The sequence below is a fragment of the Myxine glutinosa genome, chromosome 7, assembly GCF_964187855.1.
Source record: "Myxine glutinosa chromosome 7, kmMyxGlut1.1, whole genome shotgun sequence".
Lineage (NCBI taxonomy): Eukaryota > Metazoa > Chordata > Myxini > Myxiniformes > Myxinidae > Myxine > Myxine glutinosa.
The window spans coordinates 34,642,943-34,660,800 of NC_136267.1; the positions used below are offsets into that span (position 1 = coordinate 34,642,943).

The 17,858-nt window shown below is 42.1% G+C and overlaps 2 protein-coding genes and 1 long non-coding RNA gene across 13 annotated transcripts in view; 1 reads left to right on the plus strand and 2 right to left on the minus strand.

Annotated features, from left to right (window-relative positions):
* Positions 1 to 17,858, plus strand: part of LOC137410750 (uncharacterized) — a 660,974-nt gene that overhangs the window by 328,734 nt on the left and 314,382 nt on the right. The gene's annotated exons all lie outside the window — the stretch shown is intronic.
* LOC137431107 (complement factor H-like) overlaps positions 1 to 17,858 on the minus strand; it is a 287,920-nt gene that overhangs the window by 11,480 nt on the left and 258,582 nt on the right. For all 11 annotated transcript variants that reach the window (XM_078781438.1, XM_078781448.1, XM_078781441.1 and 8 more), the window contains one exon: positions 13,175 to 13,298. In XM_078781438.1, the coding sequence (XP_078637564.1) occupies positions 13,175 to 13,298 (124 nt within the window). The remainder of the gene's footprint in view (positions 1 to 13,174; positions 13,299 to 17,858) is intronic.
* Positions 1,310 to 12,317, minus strand: LOC144892922 (uncharacterized). The gene is made up of 2 exons (XR_013624055.1): positions 11,877 to 12,317; positions 1,310 to 1,788 (listed from the first exon to the last, which is right to left on the minus strand). It is a non-coding gene; the product is annotated as an uncharacterized LOC144892922 (long non-coding RNA).

Here is a 17,858-nt window from a genome sequence, read left to right on the forward strand (position 1 = left end):
ACTCCAAGAAACTTCCCTTGATTTTGAATCTACCATCACATGCCAACTACAAGCAACTTCCTTAGATTTTGAATCTACCCTTGCATGCCAACTACAAGCAACTTCCCTTGATTTTGAATCTACCCTTGCATGCCAACTACAAGAAACTTCCCCCCGCCCCCCCCCCTCCCACCATTCCTTCAATCCTCTCTCAACATTTCCTCCTCTTCCTAACTATTCCCAAACGTGCTGCACTCATCTCTTTTCCTCCTTTCCTCAAAATATAATGTCATCGATTTCCCCTTTAACATTTGGAACTGGCTTTGTGAGTTTGCTTCTTATGATTTACACACAAGTTATATTGCAGAAAACACTTTTTGTTTTGCGCGTTTGCACAAACGTTTGTCTTGCACGTCTCTGTATCAATTTTGATTGTCCATCTTTTTTTCTGTGTAGTTCATGTTGGTGGTTGAGTAGCTAAAGACCTGTTGCATTGCTTTTGGTGAGTTTGATTCACGTGGATTCTCAGAGTGGCTCCACTGTACAAAACCAACTCTTGACTGAGATTTAATACACTGAGGGAGTTAGGTCTCCATATGAGAACTAATTTAACTTCCGGTTTCCTGGTCGTAGTTGCTTCCTTTGGTCCTCTGAGTGATCTGCTTCCAAAAGCTAAGTGATCCAGATTCGTCTGTGCTGCCGTCACTTTTTGTTCTCTGTTTGTGTTGATTGTTCTTCGTATTGAATGCTAACTCCCATGTCTTTTTTGTGCTCAGTCTATGTATTTTGATCCTGCATCTCATCCAGGATAGTTTTTGGCCTTCCCATTTTTTTTCCAACTGTTTCCCACACCCACTCACCATGTGTCCATCACTGCTGTCCCATTATTCACCACCCTCGCTTTAATTTACTCCTTTTCCCTTCTGTTTCAAAAAATGAAATTAAAAACTTTACTGACCTTACATATTGTTACAGATACGGGGGACGGCTCTCCCATTAGCAAGCGGGGATTACCCCTTGTCCTGTTAAGCTGGCCGTCTCCCCGGTCCTGGTACTTGTAACGCTATCCCGCGGGATGGAACGGATCAGGGTTATGGGCCCAGGGTCTATCCCGAATACCTTTATCCGTCCCTCCGCAGACTAGGGAGACAAGTACCGCTCGAACCCCGGTTTGGATGGTCTAGTTAGTTGCCGAGCGGTTTTTAGCAACCCGAAGTTCGAGTCATTATCCTTCACTAAACCCGATCCTGAACGTTGGCCGAATCGCGCCACGTACACTCAATATGGAAACCTCTAAAGCGACCGAACAAGAATGAAGAAGAAGAAGAAGTACGGAGGAATAACAGGATTTATTAATTATTTACACAAGCCAAAGCAAAGAGAGCAGTCAAGGTTATATACAGAAAATGGAAGGAGCAGGAAACACAGTGAAATCATTAGCTTACCTATACAAGCTTAATTAATAAACCCCAGGACAACATTAAAGACAGACGGACGATCACACTTACACGGGGAAATGCAGGCAGGAATGAATGGCTTGGAGATGGGTGGCTTTGAGAAGCAAGGAAGGTTCAGCGGGTACTGGGCACGGTCGGGACAGAAGGCACCGCCGTCAAGAAGCCGAGCCGCGGTCGTTGGTCCCAAACTGCGTGGGCGAAGTTCCTTTCTCCGTACTGCGGCCTCGCGCGCTCCTTGCGTTGCCTTGGTCCGTTTTTCCTGCAGCGCGGCACGTCTCACGGCGGCTTGGTCACACCTGCTCATCTCCAGCGCATCTCCTGGACTCAGAACTCATCTCTCCTCTCAGCTCATCTGCATGGGGAGCGTCCCGCGGCGGGTTATATAGGCCCCGCCCTTCACCCTTTGCGAACCTCCCCCAAGCGTTCTCTCTCCGCCCTCTCAAGCCAAACCCCTCGTTCTGGGTTGGATGAGCGGGGCCGACTTACTCCTCCCCTCTATGACGAGGTGGAGACCCGCCTTTCTTCTTCGTCGTTACCTCGTGCGTAATGGAGTCAAATGCAGCAAAGTGGACGGCAGATGAAAATGCAGCAAAGTGCCTAAAGAGTCAATTGCAGCAAACCTGGGAAACCTGGCACTTGGAAGCTGCCATGGGGCGTCGGAGGGGCCTACTCTTATTTAATTCGGTGCAATGAAGAGTCAACCTATAAGTGTGGTCAGATAAGGGAACAATATTTACCTGCTGGACAAAAGTACCATTTTTTGTGTGTGGGTTCCCTATCATGCCTACAAGCAATTTCAATGAGGAGACAATCGAGATCAGTTACTATACGCCCACAAGAGGGCGCTATGTACGGTAGGGGAAAATGGGCGTCGCCGCAGTGCGGAACCGACGGGAACGCTCTTTTCGTGCTTGATCTTCCGATGGGGGCAGAGCATTTCTTCGCAAAATGGCGGCGGTAAGTGCGATTTTGAATAATTTTGAATTGTTTTGAGTATTTATTGATGCAGTTGAGACATTTTGAAGGTTCAGATTTAGTAAAACTAGCTGTTTAGCTGATGTAGCTGATGTATTACGTAGTATTTGTGAGTCTTAATCCTAAATACACATCTGTTGTGGGCAATATGTGACGAACAAGACGTTTTTTTGGTTGGATTTTTTTCCTGTTATTTCCGAAAAGAAACGATGTTGTTACACCCATAGCGAGTGGGTGTGGGTAGCAGGGAAGTAATTTGGCGAAAAGGGTCTGCACATGAGCCATTTCAGCTTTATAATATGCCATTTATGTGCTCTATGTGGAGTTATTCTCTGTTAACCTCCCTTCCACCACGAGAAATTTTGGGCCCGAATCTAAAAAAGGGAGGGGTAAGGCAAGTCAGCCTACCATTATTTTTGCTCTCGCGACTCTCCAAATGGGGTTTTGAAAAAAATACCATCCCCAGAGAAAAATAGACTGAATGCTTACAACACCCATCTTTCTCCTAGGCAAGCCTGCTGTGTATTTAGTAAAACAGACCATCCCCTGTTGTGACAGCAAACCTGACAGAAATTGCTTTTTTGATGGATATATTCTATATAGCAATTAGCTATTTCAAGTGAAGTAGTTAAATTACATAATTACATATTTCTATTAATTCTTCAAACCTTTTCATGGGTGGATAGGAACTTTTTATTATGAGGGGTGGCAGATATTTTAGATGAGTAGGTCAGGGTGCCTCGAGCTGCTGGGGTTAGGGGGCATGCTCCAGAATTTTTACTATAACAAAACAAGTATTTTATTAAACAAATTTTTTTTGGATACATTTCTGTATTGAGATATTAATTGTATCTTTTGGTCTCTTTCAGTTACTCGCGGAGGCCAAGACCAGCCGGCCTACCGACTGGAATAAGTGCCTGATTTGTCAGAAAATAACTCAGGAAAATCTGAGATGTCCGCTGGATGCGTTCAACAGAAGGGATGAAAAGTCAGAAGCGTATACTAAATTCCTGGAGAACGTTCGCATATTCCGAGAGCTTGAAGCTATGCCAGTAAATGTGCCCTTCATCCCGGAAGACGTTAGCAAGCTGATCTCAAACACCGCGAAGTGGCACAAATCGTGCTACTCAAAATTCAACAATCAAAAGCTTGAACGAATTCGGAAACGGGCCAGCCTGGACTTCGACGACGCCGCCACAACTACAAATCGTAGCAAACGTCACAGGTCTGTGGACGACACAAAGCGACAATGTTTGTTCTGTGGCAGGGACGGTACAGTTGGAACTGATCTTCACGAGTGCATGACTTTTGGTGCTGATAAAAAAATTCGCCAAATGGCCACAGAATTGCAGGACGGCGATTTATTAGCTAGATTGACTGGAGGTTCTGATTTGATTTCAATCGAAGCAAAATATCATTTCGATTGCCTCACGAAGTTTCGGAATCGCAATCGGTCGCTGAAAAGAAACGAACAAAAGACATCGGCAGATGAGTCGGAAATGATGTCCCAGTCGCGAGCTCGTGTTGAACTTTTCACGTATGTTGAAAACTCTGTTATGAACGGTCAAGTTGTGTTCAAACTCAGTGAATTGTATGACTTGTATCAAGCTCGCCTTAGTGACCTCGGTATAGACAAGCTGACAAACCGGAGCAGACTAAAGAATGAAATACTGGAATACTTTCCGGAAGCAACGACAGTTTCTGAAGGACGCAATTTGTTGAGAGTTTACAGAGATTCGCTATCGTACTTGCTGAAGGACCATATGACGTCACGGGACTATGATGAAGAAGCACGTACACTCATGAAAGCTGCCAATATCATTCGCAGAGACCTGTTCGAACACAAGAAATTCACCTTTTCTGGAAATTTTCATCCGGGATGCCAAAAGGAAGCCATACCCACGTCTCTTCTGTCAATGATCGCAATGATCTTGAATGGGTCGGACTTGAAGGACCAAACTAAAGTGGAGTCACAAGCGTATTTGACCGTGTGTCAAACAATACTTCTTATGCTAAAAAAGGGAACTGACACAGATCACGGCCACAGGCACACGTATCCTCCACCGCTGCCGATCTATATTGGCCTGAGAATTCACGCACAGTTTCGAGACAAAATACTCATTCAGGCCCTCTTCAAGTTAGGGCTCAGCATTTCTTATTCTCGTGTCCTGGAAATAGAATCGGCAATGGCTGTGTCTTTGAGTGAGCGATTCATTGAGGACGGTGTCGTGTGCCCAGTTCAGCTCAGAAAACAGATTTTTACTGTCGCGGCTCTGGACAATATTGACCACAATTTATCCTCCACATCTGCTACATCTTCATTCCACGGCACTGGTATTTCATTGTTCCAGAAGATTTCATAAACCAATCCCGGTGAAGTTAGAGAACCGATAGGATTTCCACCAAAGGGTACCCAGCCGCTGATGCTCAAGAGCTATCATGATGTCTTGGAAGTGCCAACAAACGTAACAAAATGTGAGTACATGCCTCCCGCTACCCAGCCATCTTTGACGCCCGCAGAAACGGAAACAGTTGGCGAAACCGCACCGGAGCTCAGCAAGTGGATAGATTACTGCATCCAAAAAATGCGAGAATGCGAAATTTCTCAGGGAGATATGGTAACATGGTCTGCCTTCCACGCCGCTCTCCAAGACTCCATAAATTGTACAACGATATCAGCTATGCTTCCACTGTTCTACGAAAAGTCTGCAACACCGTCGATGATCAAACATGGTATGGACGTCGTTAAAACGGCCATCAATTTCTTGAACCCTGGACAGGTCACGGTTCTTACAGTCGATCAGCCACTCTATGCCATTGCCAAGTCAATACAATGGAAATGGCCTCTGGAATACGGTGCGGAACATTTCGTCGTCATGCTGGGAGGGCTACACATAGAAATGTCTCTCTGGAATATCGCAGGAAATCTCTTTGACCATTCTGGGTGGACAGACGCTCTGACGAAGGCAAACATCACGGGGTCCGGTACTGCCGAGTCATTCTTGAATGTCTCTCATCTGAAGAGAACCAGGTGAGTTTGCTCTGAGTATGTAGTTTGTAAAGTGACGACACTGACGATTTTTTCCATCTTAACGATTTTTTCTATTATTATGAACACATAATCAATTTCCTCATCTTTATACTTACAGACACGCACACCAGGTTACTGTCATCTGCTTGTCTCTGCTGGAACAAGACACCTTTATCGCTGACGGGGCTTCGGACGACGACATGATTACATTGGAATCCTGGCGAAAACTCATGTGCAGGCAGCACCCGACCTACTATTTCTGGGATTTGGTCCGACGATATGAGGTACTCGTTTTGACCATGGTGAAGGCGCACAGGGAGCGTAACTTCCAACTCTTTCTGAGAGTTTTGGAGGAGTTAATCCCATTCGCTTTCGCATTCAATCATACAAACTACGCTCGGTGGTTGCCCGTGTATCTGAAGGATATGAAACTGCTGCCGGACGAAGTAGCGACGGAATTCCAGAATGGCGGATGGGTGATTGCAAAGACTTCGAAGAAATTTTCAACAATCCCGATCGACGAGGCGCACGAACAAATGAATAAAATCGTGAAAGGATGTGGCGGTGCCATTGGTCTCCTTCAGAACCCGGCAATGTTGAGACAATGGCTCTTGTGTGCCCCGGAACAGTCACGCTTATTAATGCAATTTGAAGTGGATCTGGGACTGACTACGGACTTATCAGATGAGAATTACGATTCTGGATTCGCCAGTCAGAAAACTTTTCATAGACAAGTTCGGCTTCTGTACCGAGCTATTGCAGATATGCGGAATCCGTTTTCGGACCATTTCTCTGAGCTGATCAGTCTGAATCGAACATGTGCCTCGGAGACCACCATTGACTGCCTACGGATGCTAGAGAATATCGGAACTGAGAAATTCCAGTGTTTCGTCAAGGATGTACTCACCGAAAAGTCGACATCTATTCATCAAACCATCAAGAGGAATAACATCCAGCTCTTCAAACCTACACCGAAAGCGGCTTCCAAGACAAAAATAAAGATGGCAGAACTGAAAGATGATATATCTGTGTTTGGACAGTTGTACGTGTCAGTCCAGAATCGATCAGGAGACATGGCGGAATTTTTTTCGCATGAAAGCAAATCCTATCCTCCTTCGATTTCTGATCAGGGTAAGATGTTTTTTACCACGAAATCCCAGCTTCTCGAATGCCTACTACCGAAAAATGACAGTGAGGAACCACCGAGCGTCTATGATTGCAAAATAATCGATGGAGCCGTAATGATTCATTCGCTACCCAGAAAATCGGCGTCAACATTCCAAGATTACGCTCAGCACATATTCAACCCATACCTATGTCAACAACTCCGTACATCCAACCGCCTTGACGTCGTTTGGGATAGATTTCTTCAAGACAGTCTGAAGGAGGCAGCTCACGAGAAGCGCGGTACAGGCTCCCGACTCAAAGTTGGTAACCAGACTAAGATTCCCGCCAAGTGGGAGGAATTCCTGAAAGTTTCAGAAAACAAAGAGGAACTATTTGCCTACCTCACGGCTGAAGCTACGAAGATGGCGCTTCCACCTGGAAAACGACTTGTTATGACAGGTTAGGAATTCTGATGAGAAACCATTATATGACGATTTCCTACCAACTACATTTTGTGAAAGCGTTCTCGTTTCTAATTTTGCATTTCTGTGTTCATTTCAGGGCAAGATGCTGAAAGCGATTTAGCCAGATGTGATCATGAAGAGGCCGATACACGCATTGTGGTTCACATCCTGGACGCCTTGCAAAGTGGACACAGCCTTATTCAAGTACGCTCGGTGGATACGGATGTGGTTGTGATTCTTCTTGGCATGTACAGTAAACTGCGGTCTCAACACGATGACCTTCAGCTCTGGGCAGCATTTGGCATGGGTGCCCACTACACTTGTGTGGACATAGGATCGCTCTCTGCTACTCTCGGAGATCGTGCCGAAGCGCTTACAGCCTTCCATGCCTTTACTGGATGTGACACCACTTCTGGGTTTCACTGGTCGAGTAAGAAGAAAGCCTGGCGCGTATGGGACATGCTACCCGAATTGACTGATGCTTTTCTGGCTATAGCACGAGAACCGTTTCTGAATGTGACAACGGAATCGCCGGTCTTTGCCGTCCTGGAAAGGTTTGTCGTCTTATTGTACGACAGCAAACTCAGAACAACTTCCATCAATGAAGCCAGGATGATGATGTTCAAGACCAAACCAAGACCACTGAACAATCTGCCACCAACACAGGTGAGATTGAAAATATCAAGACAGCGACTAGACAGACGCGTAATGAATCCTCAATTTTTCGCATGCGCATTCTCAATTTCATTTCACTTTCTGACTTTCTTATCTTCATTGCCTCTTTTCAGAACGCGTTGCTACACCACACCAGACGTGCCGTATATCAGACAGGTATATGGACAATGAGCACAACCCCAACAAGACCAACAACGTGCCCCTCGGAATTCGGATGGGTCAGGTGTGATGGCGGGTGGCAGCCTCTGTGGATGCCGCAGCCCGAGGTCTCCTTGGCATGTCGGGAGTTCATCAAGTGTGCCTGTGCTATGCCATGCAAAGTCTGCCGCTGCTTCCATGCTAATTTGAAGTGCACCAGTCTCTGCAAATGTGCGTGCCAAAAATGAGTCCTATTGCATAATTGCAATATTCCTCAAGCATCCAGTCTTGTGGTATGTACAGTAAAACTCGCCAAATTTCACCTTATTGCCTGTTAAACCTCATGGTGAACACCGATTGTCATGTACGAAACATCTTGTAGCCACTCATGGCTTTGGAGAAACATTTCGAGAAAAGTAGACTTTTTCGTCGGTGACGTAACGTTTTTTCAATTAAATTGCCATCTTTAACTGCTCACAAATGAGCAATAACTAATTAGATTTTGTCAGGACCTTCGTTTTTTGAAAGACCCGGTTTGTGGCTAATGAATAATACGTTTCTTTGAAAATGACTAAATTTGACCTTTTGACCTTGACCTTGACCTTCACGGTCAAGGTCGCGATTGTCTCCTCATAAAAAATTATTCTTGGGTACATATAGAAGACACATGCCAAGTTTGGTGCTTTTGTCCAGCAGGTAAATATTCGTTGGGTATTTTGCCATAACTGACCACACTATATTGGGAAACACATCCTTAGCCTACATAGAATAAGGGACTAACTATTTAAAAGGATATATGGTGTCCTGTGTGTAGGTTTATGGAATTAACTAAGAGGACGAGCTTCGACCTTTCTTTACATTACGAGGGTCAGTTACACACAACAAAACCATAATTCTCACATTCGTTACACTTTCTCAAATTCGTTACACTTCTCAAATTCGTTACACTTCTCAAATTCGTTACACTTCTCAAATTCGTTACAATATTGTTTGGCTATCTCGCTTTCTGTTGAGCACATGTGTCCACAGGCCTTCGCTCATTACCAATGTCTTGCTAAATTTTGCCCCCTTTAAACTGGCCCCTTTCTACTCTGCCTCAAAACCGTTCCCTTTTTTTCCTTCCTCCTTCTCAAAACAAACTCAAACTTAAAAGCATCTGAAAATGCAAATCCTGTCTGCGTCTGCTTTGTATTCAGACTTCTTCTTCTTCTGTATGCTAAACATGACGAAAACAGCTAAAAAATACAAAAATATTGACAATTTTAGGTGACCTTGACCTGCTGACTTCAAAAGCAAAAGGATTCAGTGATCCAATATGCAAATTCTTTAAATTTCTGGTCAATCGGATGAAAATTGAGGATTTTATGCAGCCTTGACCTTTTGATCGAAATAAAACCAATCAGTTTCTAGCTTTTGATTAGTGAACCAATACAGTGACCCGTTATGCAAATTCTTCAATTCAGGTCAATCGGATGAAATTTCACGATTTTATGCAACCTTGACCTTTGACCCTTTTGATCTATAAAAAAAAAGAATTAGCTTCTAGCTTTTGATTGGTGAAACAATTCAGTGACCCAATATGCAAATTCTTTAAATTTCTGGTCAATCGGATGAAAATTGAGGATTTTATTCAGCCTTGACCTTTTGATCTAAATAAAACCAATCAGTTTCTAGCTTTTGATTAGTGAACCAATACAGTGACCCTTTATGCAAATTCTTCAATTCAGGTCAATCGGATGAAATTTCACGATTTTATGCAACCTTGACCTTTGACCCTTTTGATCTAAAAAAGGAAAACCAATCAGTTCTAGCTTTTGATTAGTGAACCAATACAGTGACCCATTATACAAATTCTTCAATTCAGGTCAATCGGATGAAATTTCACGATTTTATGCAACCTTGACCTTTGACCCTTTTGATCTATAAAAAAGCAATTAGGTTCTAGCTTTTGATTAGTGAACCAATACAGTGACCCGTTATGCAAATTCTTCAATTCAGCTCAATCGGATGAAATTTCACGATTTTATGCAACCTTGACCTTTGACCCTTTTGATCGAAATAAAACCAATCCAGTTTCTAGCTTTTGATTAGTGAACCAATACAGTGACCCGTTATGCAAATTCTTCAATTCAGGTCAATCGGATGAAATTTCACGATTTTATGCAACCTTGACCTTTGACCCTTTTGATCTATAAAAAAGCAATTAGGTTCTAGCTTTTGATTAGTGAACCAATACAGTGACCCGTTATGCAAATTCTTCAATTCAGCTCAATCGGATGAAATTTCACGATTTTATGCAACCTTGACCTTTGACCCTTTTGATCGAAATAAAACCAATCCAGTTTCTAGCTTTTGATTAGTGAACCAATACAGTGACCCGTTATGCAAATTCTTCAATTCAGGTCAATCGGATGAAATGTCACGATTTTATGCAACCTTGACCTTTGACCCTTTTGATCTAGGAAAAAAAAATTAGCTTCTAGCTTTTGATTGTTGAAACAATTCAGTGACCCATTATGCAAATTCTTTAAATTTCTGGTCAATCGGATGAAAATTGAGGATTTTATGCAGCCTTGACCTTTTGATCTAAATAAAACCAATCAGTTTCTAGCTTTTGATTAGTGAACCAATACAGTGACCCGTTATGCAAATTCTTCAATTCAGGTCAATCGGATAGAATTTCACGATTTTATGCAACCTTGACTTTTGACCCTTTTGATCTATAATAATAATAAAAAAATAATAGCTTCTAGCTTTTGATTGTTGAAACAATTCAGTGATCCAATATGCAAATTCTTTAAATTTCTGGTCATTCGGATGAAAATTGAGGATTTTATGCAGCCTTGACCTTTTGATCGAAATAAAATCAATCAGCTTCTAGCTTTTGATTAGTGAACCAATACAGTGACCCGTTATGCAAATTCTTCAATTCATGTCAATCGGATGAAATTTCACGATTTTATGCAACCTTGACCTTTGACCCTTTTGATCTGTAAAAAAACAATTAGCTTCTGGCTTTTGATTGTTGAAACAATTCAGTGACCCAATATGCAAATTCTTTAAATTTCAGGTCAATCGGATGAAAATTGATTATTTAAGGTGACAATGAACTTTGACCTTTTGACAAAATTATAAATTTGTCTTCCCCATATTCTCATAATAAATATTTGTTGAAGATTTTGTGACAAAAGCTCAAACGGTAAAAAAAAAAAGTTTAAAAACCTGCACGGGGAAGGGTTAATTATGATCCGAACTAAATTTAATCATCTGCATTCATTTTCATGTCATTCCTAATTCACTCAGTCCAGAATTTTCCTTTTTCTTCAGCACTCTTTCTTCCTCCTTCCACCTCACCTCATCAGCTTCATTTAAACGACAATTTAATGTTCAATCTTCGAACAAACTTACTTCTAAAGACGTTTCTCTCACTCTGCTTTCCATTCTCCCCTTTCTTTTTACCTGCGAAATGCCGCAGGTTGACAAGAGCTTTACGTTGCTGTTGTTATTGTTCTTGTTGCGGGTCGGTTTTTGAAATGCGCATCCATTCCCATTGGTCGGACAGCCGCCGGACCACACCCACATCTGCCACTTGACTCCACCCACCATAGTGCCGGGACCAAATGATATGGTCGCCACCTTGTTTCCTGATGGGCCTAACATTCGGCTTGTAGACCTCTGCTGATATTATACACTGTCTGGCTTTGTTGTGTCAGATTTCCATTGGCTTTGATTGGGCCGAGTGTTTAATTATTCTTCAGGTTTAATAAAGCACGTATGCGCCTCTTTAAAAGTATATTTCCCAATCGGTCCTTTACCAGATTTTTTAAGCCAATAAAGTCGCACTTAATGGCAAATCTCGTACCTCGAATGACTACGGACAGCTTCTTATGAAAAAAGGGTTATTACCACAATGAATGGGGGGGGGGGGGGAGAGAGAGAGACCAGGAGAGGGAGGGCAGAAGAGATGGCAGAGAGAGACACACACACATGACAAAACTGAGGTAACAGATATCCATACCAGAAACTCCTAACTAAAGTGACTGAACTCACCCATGATGGTCTTGAGACACAAGCCTCGATCTACTGTAATATATAGATCCCAAAGGGGAGATGACATGACCCTTCCTGCTGCTCCTGTTTGGAGTGGGTGCTGTAGATGCCTGAAACCAGACCCAGCTGTCCGTAAGATTTCTAATTGCTATAGAACCAGACCGTGAAGACTCTCAGAAATAAAATGTGTAATAACTTCAACAGCAAGGATGAGGGAGTCCAGAGGACAGACGAAGCAAAAAAAGTCTATTTTCTGTCACAGGTGTAACCACAGTGCGGTCATTCTTGTTTCTCCATCGCTGCATCACTTGTAAACTCGTGCCTCATCCTCCATCAATGTCTTCTCCATCAAGCTACCTCACATCAGTGCCGTTCCCCACGTCATTTTTACACCCGGGTCCCCCGACACCCCTCCCCCCCACCCCCCATCCAGATATGCCCTTCCACAATTCCGTGTTCCTCCACCCCATGCCCCTTGACCTCTTTGCTTCCTTCACTCCCCATCTCCTCTCTGCTTCCTTCACACACTCAGTGGACTACCTTTACTGAGGGTAGTCAGTTTAGTCGCGGACTACCCGACCATGCGGCAGGTAGCACTTGGGTTACATGTTACCAGTGGCAGTCAAGAGACCGACCTGACCTGTAAACCAGACCCGACCTGACCTGTAAACCAGACCCGACCTGACTTGTAAACCAGACCCGACCTGACCTGTAAACCAGACCTTATCTGATCTGTCTGGCTGACTGACAGGGACTGCATGTAAAGACTGGTCCTCCATTTCCACCTCTCCTTATATTAATACTTCCTGAGAATCCTTCCACATAGGTTTGCTTTCCCTGTCTCTTCGAAAACACCATCTGGCAAGTGCTTCCATCTTATTCATACACAAACCACTTGAAGAGATTAAATATCTCAAACTTTTGGATCTCATCAGCATCATCATCAGCTATGATCTTTCTTGGGCAGACCGTATTTCCAAGATGGCTTCCAAAGCCAACCAATGACTGGGTATCCTCCGCTGTGCAAGGTCTTTCTTTGGTCAATCTGAACTTTTTGACAACAAACATGGCCTCATTTCAAGTTTGATGGAGCAATGTCCTCCTCTGTGTTCCATTCCATTCTTTCCATTCCATTCTGATATAGCATTTTGCTCATGCATGCAAAAAATAAGTCGTACATCAAGTGAGTCTTCGTGCTTTAAGAGAATTGTTATAAAGCCAATGAAAAGGAATGCCTGCAATTTTTCAGTGAATAAACAAACACTGCTCACGTTTGACAACAGAAGAACGAAACTGACCTGATGGGATCGGAGTAAGTGAGACGGTTAGGAGGACATCGCACATGCAGAATTACATTTTGGTTCCATGCTTTTTCCATCTCCAAATGTATTCCACCTTCCTCTGTCTTCCACAAGTTGCAATCTGAGAATAAGAGACATGAAAAAAAACAAAGTGCAAGTTTTGTGCTTTCTTTTCTTTTTTTCAAATAACACAGGAAAATATCCGAAGGAAGCAACCATTGTAAGGATCCAATATATACCATATCACCTTGCTCCCAAAAGATGTCCTGTTTTTATGGAGTAGCCCACTGGGCGAAGCCGTTTCGAACAGTGTTTGTCTGTCCGTATGTATGTATGTACAGTCATGTGAAAAAGTAAGTACACCCCATGTAAAGTTTTGACTTTTTCAACATATTTCAACATTCAGCTATTTGATCTTCATTTCAACAATATTGATAGATAAAGGTGATATAATACAACAAATATCATGAAACATTTACATTTTGTAGTCCATTGTATAATTTAAATATACATAAATGCAAATTTCGCATGTGGAAAAAGTAAGTACACCCTTGGCTCTAATAGGTGGTATTGCACCCTTTGGCAGAAACAACCTCAAGTAGGCGTTTCTTATAACTGTCTACCAGTCTCTGACATTTACTGGGAGAAATTTTTGCCCACTCCTCCATGCAGAATTCTTTCAGCTGTGCGATGTTTGAGGGGTTTCTTGCATGCACAGCTCGTTTCAAATCTCCCCACAACATCTCGATGGGATTTAGATCCGGGCTTTGACTTGGCCATTCCAGAACTCTCCATTTATTTCTTTTCAGCCATTCCTTGGTGGATTTACTGGTATGTTTAGGGTCATTGTCATGTTGCAAGGTCCACCTTCGGTTGAGCTTCAACTTCCCCGACAGATGGCCTCACATTATCCTCAAGCACCCTCTGGTACAATGAAGAATTCATAGTGGATTCTATGATGGTGAGCTTCCCAGGCCCTGATGCAGCAGAGCTGCCCCAAACCATAATATTTCCACCACCATGCTTTACAGTTGGTAACAGGTTATTGTGGTCAAATGCTGTCTTTGGTTTTCGCCAAACATGTCTTCTGGTACTGTGGCCAAAGAGCTCTACCTTTGACTCATCTGTCCAGAGCACATTGTTCCAGAAGTGCTGGTCTTTGCCTCGGTGTTCATTGGAAAACTTTAGTCTTGCCCTGATGTTCTTTCTGGACAGCAAAGATTTCCTCCTGGCACACCTCCCAAGTAGATCAAATTTGTGCAGCCTCTTTCTAATGGTAGACTCGTGCACTTTGACATCAACAGTGGCAAGAACTACCTGGAGGTCCCGTGATGACATTCTGGGGTTCTTAGAGACTTCTTTCAGCATCTTGCGGTCTGCTCTCGGGCTGAACTTGCTGGGGCGGCCTGGCCTGAACAAGTTGGCAGTTGTTTGGAATCTTGTCCACTTGTAGATGATCTTCCGGACAGTCGAATGATTGATTTCAAGTTGTTTGGAGATCTTTTTGAATCCCTTCCCAGACTCGTAGGCATCCATAACCTTCTTTCTGAAGGCCTCAGAGAGCTCTTTTGACCTTGGCATGGTGACGCCGCACACTTCAACAACAAAGAGCAAACCAAACTAAATGTCTGAGGTTTAAATAAGACAGGTTCCTCCAAGATCCTCTCTACCGATCTTCTAATCATTTGCACCTGAGCTGGTGCACCTGATTTTAATTTTAGGTATTTGAAGTAGTGATAAATGTAGGGGTGTACTTACTTTTTCCACATGCGAAATTTGCATTTATGTTTATTTAAATTATACAGTGGACTACAAAATGTAAATGTTTCATGATATTTGTTATATTATATCACCGTTATCTATCAATATTGTTGAAATGAAGATCAAATAGCTGTATGTTGAAATATGTTGAAAAAGTCAAAACTTTACATGGGGTGTACTTACTTTTTCACGTGACTGTATGTCCCATCGAACGTATAGCAATCAGAGCTCAGGATATGGTCACATGACAGGGTGCTGTGATTACGTCTGATGTCATTACAGCGTATGCGGCTGACTCTCCACAATCCGCCATTTTGATTTATATGCTGTTCATGCCGAACATATTGTCGAACCTGTCATATATCACAATCGCCATTCTCTACCGTTACGCTTTTCATTCAGTGTGAAACACAAACAAACCGATTGTTAAAATGATCATCAAATATCGAAAGCATAGACGTTACGGCTCTAGCAACAAAACGGTATGTATAGGCCTGAGGCGTTATGACTTATCTTGAGACAAATTAAGCCCAGGTTTCTTAATACAGTAGTGTATCGTTTCAGTAGTATCGTTTTTGTAATAATAATGATAATTATTACATCGTAAATATAACCATCACACTTTATTTAATCCCAATGTTGTGAATGGAAAGTTGATGGATTGAAGCGGTGTATGGTTCATGATCAATGATGAGCGGTGTTTGGCATTTATGATTAATAACCGAGGAAGTAAGGCATTAGCCTCAGTTTTTTAACGGTATTTATCATTTTCGAAATAATTATAACGTAACGTTAATATTAAAGTAAATCTAATCGTAACACTAATCCCTTCGTAGTGACTCCAAACGAACTGGAAGTTAAAATATATCCGTTTTGTGTCCGGGACGTCATTACGTCTATGATGTCATTACGACGGCTTACTCCACCGACCAACATTTTAATTAGAGTACAGTCGATCTCTGGTCGGATCTCAAGAACATTGGGTGTGTGTTCATTTACCAAGTTTCTTGTGAAGAGATCACCAAGTGGTTTGAGCATTCGAGCAAGCACTTCATTCAAAACCCTTAGCGAACGGCTGGCTTGGCAAGCGCTGGCTAGCTGCTTGGTAAATGAGCACACTTCCCACCCTTGTGGGGTATATAGATTACAGTCGATCTTCGCTCAGTGCTATAAGTAAAACTTACCTCATGGATGTCGGGATTCCTCCAAACCTCTTTCTTTAATGCTATAAACAGCATTAACGCCTGCTTGAAAAGCTAAACATGTGTGTTTGTGGTTTATAACATTTTACAAGCCCGGCTACGCCGCTGTTTGACTTTTGGTCTTGTTTTTTAAAGGAAACACAAATATAACCTTGATTTGTGATGAGGATTATGAAATATGTTTTCAGGATTTGAAAGATTTATTTATTTGAGTAACTCATGTACATGTTAATCCCACTACATTTTTTACCCTCGCCTGAGGAGGGTGTATTGCATTTGAGTCCGTTTGTTTGTTTGTTTGTTTTTTGTCTGTTTGTTTGTTACTTGGCAAAAATATATATATATATTTTTTTTTTTGACAAGTATGTTGATCACTCCGGTTTGTGTGTTTGTGTTTGTCTGTCCGCCTACTTATACTTGCCTACAGGTCACAATTTTAAACCGATCTTCACGAAACTTAACCAAATGGTAGAGTTCGTGGTCAGACAAAATCCTATATATTTTTGAGATCAAAATAGGCCAAAAGGTAAACATAGGCCAAAGGTCAACATAGGTCAAAGGTCAACATAGGCCAAAGGTGAACATAGGCCAAAGGTCAACATAGGCCAAAGGTCAACCACTTTTTTCGAATTTCTAAAATCCTCAATTTTCATCCGATTGACTTGAAATTTGAATGGCATTTACATATCAGCTAACTGAATTCAACCACCAACTATTTTTGAGATCAGCATAGGCCAAAGGGCAACAACAATTTCAAATTTCTAAAATCCGCAATTTTTATCCGATTCACTTGAAATTTGAATGGTATTTACATATCAGCAAACTGAAACCAACCACCAACTATTTTTGAGGTCAACATAGGCCAATTGGTCAACATAGGCCAAATTTCTAAAATTGTCAATTTTAATCAGATTCACTTAAACTTTGAAGACGATTTCCTTATCAGGTCACTGAATTCAACCACTAATTATTTTTGAGGTCAAAAACGGATGCTCAACTGAGTGACATTCTACTTTGTTCTGTTTGCCAAGTGTCGCTCTATGAGTGATTTTTCATTTGTCTGTCTGTTTGTTTGTCTGTTTGTTTGTTTGCCCGCACAGAATAAATATGATTTGCTCTGCAACCGTTAGTCCGATTGACAGGAAATTTTCACCATCAGTGCAACTCCACCTGTAAAAACTTTTTATGATAATTATGACGTCATGGGTCACGTGGTTCGGCCGCCATCTTGGAAAAACCTAAAACATTGCACCTCCATATATCCGAAAGCGCTGCATAGAAAAAATTGAGACATGGCTCATTGTAAAGAACTCTCCATATGGAATAACATATGTTAATGATGTCATAGGTGCCTCTATTACAACGTCATAATTTGACAAGTACAAAATTTCATCCAATCAAGATGAAATTTCTTGAGCATCATCTCGGGATAAATTGGTGGAGAAAGAAAAATGATGACGTCATCTGTCACGTGGTTCGGCCGTCATATTTGTTTTAACGCAAAAGCCTTAAAACAACTGAAAACACGTCCTGGTGAAGGTCTGCAATCTCTGATTGTTCTTTCAAGCTTTTTTGCATCAGTGATAACAATGTACATATCACTTCGCATCAAGCTCAGAATATTGACCGAACAGCAAAAAAAAGAAGTGATTGTGAAGATTCTCTTGAATTATCTCATTCTGATACTTATTCTCCAAATGTCTAGCCATAGCTTAGCC